Raw genomic sequence first — 6,161 nt, forward strand, 5'->3', positions numbered from 1 at the left:
AACCTTTCGATGACCAACCCAAATCACTGCCCTCGTCAAAGACTTGACCGGCTACGTTTTGAGAAAGAATGGACAGAATCTGAATTTTTCTGTTCATATAAGGGTAGAACCAATTTTGAGCAGCTGAAGCTTCTCTGACTTGGAAAGAAATCAGCAGTTGAGCTCGAGGACTATTCTACTATGGCTTTGTGTGGCAAACCCTTGGGTTCGGCCCAAAGGTTGCCAAGTTGCACTACAGAAGATAAAAGCCCAGCGTTGATGCACTAGTCCATTTAAAACAAAAATACGCCAATTATCATACATGAAACTACATAAATTTCTCCAAATGTGATTTACACTTTTTGTCAACTATTACATATTTCATTTTCTTTGTGTAAATATCTCGTGACATATCATGTTATCTTCATTTTCGATGAATGCGGATTCCTACTTTTTGGTCCATATATATAGTAAGTCAAGAATAACATTTGTATAAACTTTTTTTGTAGACATTGAGAGAAGTCAGTCATGTCTTAAAAAAACAAAAAAATTCAAAAGGTGGAGAATTTATCCAAATTGAGATCTTGGAGAAAACCATGTGATTCAAAAAGTGTTGATTCTGATTGGGGGAAATCCAAATAGTATGGAATTGTCAATGAATAAAACTGTTCAAAGTCAACTTGTCCAAAGTTGATGAATTAGTGTTGTTGTCCCCTATTAAACCAGGGAGATATAGTTCGTAAGGCTAGCTTGATAACCACATAGAACTTGCTTTTCAAAATGTATAGCTAGTGCAAACACTGATTGTTCAATCTGCGGCTGATGACTATTACCATTTTTACCACAAATCATACAATAATGCTCAACTACAATAAGAAAGTCTTATATTAATTACTATTTTAGATTAGGATCTGAACCCAGATTAATACTAATAAACCACCAAGATCTATTCTGAGAACAGAACATGATAATGAACCCTTCCAGGAAATAAAGTTTCTCATCTCTTCTGCTCAACAATATGATCTCTTCTGCTCAAAACCCAGTGAAAAATCAGCTAAAAGATGTCAGTCATCCTAATCTCCTCATATAGATAAGCAAGATGATTTTACAAGTCAAGAACGTATATTTCAGATCTACTAATAAACATTCATGTCATTGTAACTAGGATAATGAGCGCCTCCTACTCCTGGAATGGGATTTTGTTTCTTCAGCATTGATAGAACTAGGACTCTCCGATGTATCCGAGCTGCTTTCACCATTCCTTTCCTTGTTTGACCAGAGCTTAGAGAATATCTTCTTTGACATCAGTAGCCCTTTCATTTTGCTGGCAGCAACTTTTTCAGAATGGTTTTTAGCACCATGATGATCATTCTTATCATTGCCAACTCCCTCATTACCATCATCTAACCGTAGTGTAGATATCTCCCCTTTTAAAGCCTTGATCTCCTCGGCTGTTGGCACAGCATCCCAGTCCTCTTCTGTGTTGGTTGTAGTGGATCTTGAGCTTCCATGAGACCCACCGGGGAGTAAGGCTCTCATGGATCCATGTAGATCAGGTGTACTGTTTCCACCAACTGAAGCCCTAGCCTGTTCGAAGAAAAGGACCTGCACAACGACTCTCAGGGGCAGCCGCTCATTTTGCACGGCATGTGTGCAGGCTGCTGCTGATAACTTCCTACAGTCCATTAATTTGCATATTCTCTTCTTTTCACTCTTGCTGATTCCCGGGTGTTCCTGTACCAACACACCATGTATCAGAAATTTGTTTAGAACCAATAGAGCACTGTGCAATTTTCTTGTACATTAGTCACATTACACACCTATACAATAGACATTGCCACTATGCTGACTTCAGTCATAAATATGAAAATACATTTTGTTGTTTTAAAGGTGAGTAATAATTGGCAAATGTGAAGGTTTATTTAAAGGGATGAATGAACAAAATGCAATGGGTGGGTAAGCCGAACTGTGAGGAACAAACCTTTAGAAACATGTCAATGGCACGGTAAACTCCATCATGAGATGATCGCGGGAAGCTTGATACAATTTCAGCAAGACTGACAAACTCTGACACCGGTAACTTGGGATCACGTCCAGTTTCGGCAAGGTAGCCATCAACCAGCTTTGCCACCTTCACCTTTGAAGTATCTGATAGGAACCTGGGGGTTTTGATCTCCTGGAATTCAGTTTCCATTGAAGGATCTGTCTGAGCACTTTGATCACGTGTCACGAACTCTTCAATTAGCCTGTGCACTATATCAACATCATATATCATTTCTTCCTCAGCTGGGGCTCGAATTAAAAGATCAGAAACTGTGGCCTCCTCAAGCTGCTGGCTAATTCTCCTCATCAATTCACTTTTTTCCATTTCTCCACATTCTAACAAGATGGCTGCTTTTAACAACTTAAGTAAGAAACTGCAGGGGACACTCCCTGTAGGAAGCAGGTGGATGACAGTCTCCACCAATGATCTATTCTTTACGACATCACCTCCCTGAATCATACCCTTACTAATACCTGATAACCTTCTTACAGTGTATGCATTTAAGGCTTCCCCAATTACATCAGCAGAGATTTTCCCTTTGGTCTTGATTATTGTTATCACCCGCTTGTATAAATCAAGTTGAAGCCCACAGAGGTCTTCTACCCACCAGTCTTTTGGAACCATCTGCTGTTTTCCTACACCATTCCAGAGTGGATCATTCCCATTCTCAGATGGCAGCTTTTTATGGTTATACGAATATGACCATTCCACCTTGGAAGTATCAATGGTAGCCTTGGATGCTATGGAGTCTAGGCAATGGCTAACCACCTTAAGTTCCTCAGCCCAGGGAAGAAGAGACCTTGTTGTCTGAAGAACAATTATCGAGTCTTTCCAGCTTCGGAAGATGCTAGAGCTTAGGAAAACTTCAACCTTGTAGACAAGGTTTCCTTTCTCAACAGTCTCATACATCTCAAGGTACTCTGCTGCGCATCGAGTTGCAACCACATTGTATGCATTGAGAGTCACTGTCATACCATAACAGAACTTGGCACATATTTCAAAAGCAGCAGGTCCACCCGGAATATCATGGATGTGGATTTCGTCACTGTTGTCATCATTTGTTGTTGCCACCAGTTTCTGCAGGCGTGCGCTCTTGGACAAAAGTGGGAACTACAAAAAATACAGGATATAAGTATGATATCTTTTGGACTCAAAATCACAGGATATGAGAGTGAACAAATACGTAATGTATGAAGAGCTCATCATTTAAACTAGAACATTGTTGTATATCAAAACCCAATCACTCAGCGTCTAAATCAAATTGAAGTTTGGCTTATTAAGCAGACTGGGCTATCAACAAATGACATCACAATAGTCCGACCCCAGCCTTAACTAGTAGGGTGAGGTGAAGTAAATGATCTAAAGCAACAATCACAGTTTTGTTCAATAAGCCCAAAATCATGACAGTTTTGAGAGAAAACAATGTGATAGTGGATATCACTAGTCAGGGAGTTTTGATATTGAAACGCACTGATCAAATAACCTGGCTGGCTCGGTTATGAATACAGAAAAAGTACATCACCTAATGACCAAATGAATCCTGATTAAGATCAAGGTATCATACCTTGTGCAAATAAAACTTGACATCTCCAACATTAATAGCAACATCAGTCCCCAGCTCAGTTGCCACATACCTGGATGAAAAAAGTTGTCAATCATAAATTTTTTGAAAACTATGTACTTAATATGGGAAAAAATCTGAGCAAACACAAAACAAGAATATATCAACTTATGGTAAAACAGAAAGTTCATACTGATATCATGCAAATTTTCTTTCAATTCTTACAGACTGCCCATTATAGCCCTCTTGACTAATAACAGGGAATCGGGAAACTTCCATGGATGATATGATTTTATCTTATAACAGTGACAAGTGGTGCCCAGTCAGGAGAAGTCGGTACAGATGGAGCATAAATAAAAATCTAGATAGTTCACAGATAATTGCACACAATTAGTTTAACCAATTGCGTATTCAAATATGCTTAACAGAATATAACCATGAACTTGACATAACATGTATGGAAGTCAAATCATATACTCATGGTTACCCCATGTAGCTACAGAGAACAAATCACGCTTAAAAGGCTGCATAGATCTAACCATGCACAGGACTACTAAGAAATTTGGAATTGTAATCTAATCCATAATGAGAAAATTAAGAATAACCCTGATAATTAAAAGTTCTACCATTAACCTTGTGCATCCACTATAGCATCAAAAATGTATGTCTGGCATATTTGTAAATAGGTTAATAACTCTAAAAAAAATGGCACATAATACATCTCGAAGTGAAGAACAAAGAGGGACAATTGCAGAGTAACAACTTAGTTTTCCAGCAAAAAATGAAACAAAAATAACTCATGTGCGTCCATTTAAACTCACCTAATATTATCCCCCTCTGTCTGAAAGAAATCAGGCTTGGATCCAAGTTTCATGAACTTCATCTTGGCAAAGAATAGATCTCTTTTTCCTCCTCACAATTCCTGATATCAACTAAACCTTCAAACGTTTGACCGTTACCGCCAATCCGAAATCAGAATTCCCAAGAAAATATAAGGAAAACCAAAAACCGAGAATTGAACAGCTGATAAGCTTAGATGCTCAAGGTTAAAAAAGAAAATAGATCTCAGAAAACTTTGGTGTTTTTCCTAGTTAGACCGAATCTTCCCCACAAACCAAGGCTGAAGAAAGTAAAGAGTAAATTCGATCAAGATTTTCAACAAAGTGTTCACTTAAATGAAAAGAGACCAAAAGGAGGGAGTTGCTTCCTGAATTGGTAACAGAAACCCAATGACCCCGGAGAAACTGGGCCAACTCAGGAGACACAAGACATCACCAACAGACCATGCCAAACATATACAATTTTCAAAGCCAGAAAAGAAAGAAAAAATTAAAACGCCCAAGTTGCTTAAAACTGACACCACCACCCTCCCCTCATTTGTTTATGCTCCTCGTTCTGGATATCTGCCCCTCCTCACTTCTTTGTTTTTACAACGGTCAAACACCGCCAAACCTAAACCCCTTTTCTGGCCCACAACAAAGTTTCGGAAACTCAAAACCCACAAATTCACATTCCTTTTCAACAATGTTCCTTCTCTATTCCTGGCCCTCTTTGAAGTTCGAACACCTGCAATTGGAAACAACAATTCTTGGTGAGAGTTGAATTAACCACCAAAAAAGTAGACAAAAGCATCAGTCTTTGGGGCTCACAAGCTATGAAATACAAACAAGTTTGTCTCAAACAACAAGTGGAAGTAAAAGATCATCATAATTAGAAACAAACCCAAGAATATCCCATATCTTAGTTTGACAAAAACTTAAAAAGCATTCAACTTTCACCCAAATGAACTCATGCACAGTGGAATATGCAATCCAAATATACATACCCTAGTGTCATATTTTTACAATAAAAACAAGCACAACCCAAGATTTACATAACTGAGTGAAAACAGCAGAGAACTAAAACCCACCTCAAGTGAAGCTAAGCAGACCAAAACTGAGCAAATATTTCAGAAACTAAATGATAGCAAGAGGACATAGATATAGTTCAGAGTAATTGAATCCAGCTAAGAAAGGAAGAGTCTTTCAGAAAACCCCACCTTAAAAACTGAACGGGAGCAGTGGAATTGCTCTCCCTTTTCTTTCACTTTGCTAAAGTACCAGGAATCAGAATCAGTGGTGCAACAAAACAAACACAATGTTCTTCACAGTAGTGCAGGAGTGCGAGAGAGAGAGAGAGAGAGAGAGAGAGAGAGACATAGAGAGAGAGTTATATATGCTTCAGAGAAGCACAGAAGGAAAAAAGAGAGGCAACAAAGCCCAGAAAGAGACCAGCCATAAAAAGATGAGCTGTTTGGTTAAGTTTGACAGCCACCAGAGCTACACAAAACACAAAAAGCCAAGGCCTCTCAGACTGTTCCCACTCTCCCTTTTGAATCAGCACCCATCGCAGCCCCCACCAATATATCATTTTCCGTTCCCGACACGTCAAAATCAGACGGTTAATAACTTTGGACATGAATTTTTTTTTTTTTTTTTTTTTTTTTAGGCAGAGCCACTTTATTGTTTTGGCCATTTTGGTGATAGCTACTTGGCATCATAAAATGGTCAAAGAATATTTCCACTTACCAGTAAGCAT

General features: G+C 38.6%; 1 protein-coding gene across 2 annotated transcripts; it reads right to left on the reverse strand.

Annotated features, from left to right (window-relative positions):
• Positions 1–901: 901 nt before the first annotated feature.
• Positions 902–5,944, reverse strand: LOC133721747 (BTB/POZ domain-containing protein NPY4-like). 2 transcript variants are annotated; one of them, XM_062148446.1, is made up of 5 exons: positions 5,623–5,944; positions 4,406–5,150; positions 3,588–3,657; positions 1,961–3,133; positions 902–1,713 (listed from the first exon to the last, which is right to left on the reverse strand). In XM_062148446.1, exons 2-5 carry the CDS (start codon positions 4,465–4,467, stop codon positions 1,141–1,143), a joined length of 1,878 nt encoding a protein of 625 aa, XP_062004430.1. In that variant the 5' UTR covers positions 4,468–5,150; positions 5,623–5,944; the 3' UTR covers positions 902–1,140. The 2 variants fall into 2 exon arrangements, with proteins under 2 accessions (XP_062004430.1, XP_062004440.1); XM_062148456.1 differs by having other exon boundaries at positions 5,494–5,632.
• Between the last annotated feature and the right edge of the window lie 217 nt (positions 5,945–6,161).

The sequence above is a fragment of the Rosa rugosa genome, chromosome 1 (assembly GCF_958449725.1).
Source record: "Rosa rugosa chromosome 1, drRosRugo1.1, whole genome shotgun sequence".
NCBI lineage: Eukaryota > Viridiplantae > Streptophyta > Magnoliopsida > Rosales > Rosaceae > Rosa > Rosa rugosa.

Coding starts and splice junctions, on each gene's coding strand:
- LOC133721747 (XM_062148446.1), bottom strand. CDS start 4,467: ATGAAGTTCATGAAACTTGGATCCAAGCCTGATTTCTTTCAGACAGAG. Junction 3,658..4,405: donor ACAGAGGGGGATAATATTAG/GTGAGTTTAAAT, acceptor TTTTTCATCCAG/GTATGTGGCAACTGAGCTGG. Junction 3,134..3,587: donor TCAAGTTTTATTTGCACAAG/GTATGATACCTT, acceptor TATTTTTTGTAG/TTCCCACTTTTGTCCAAGAG.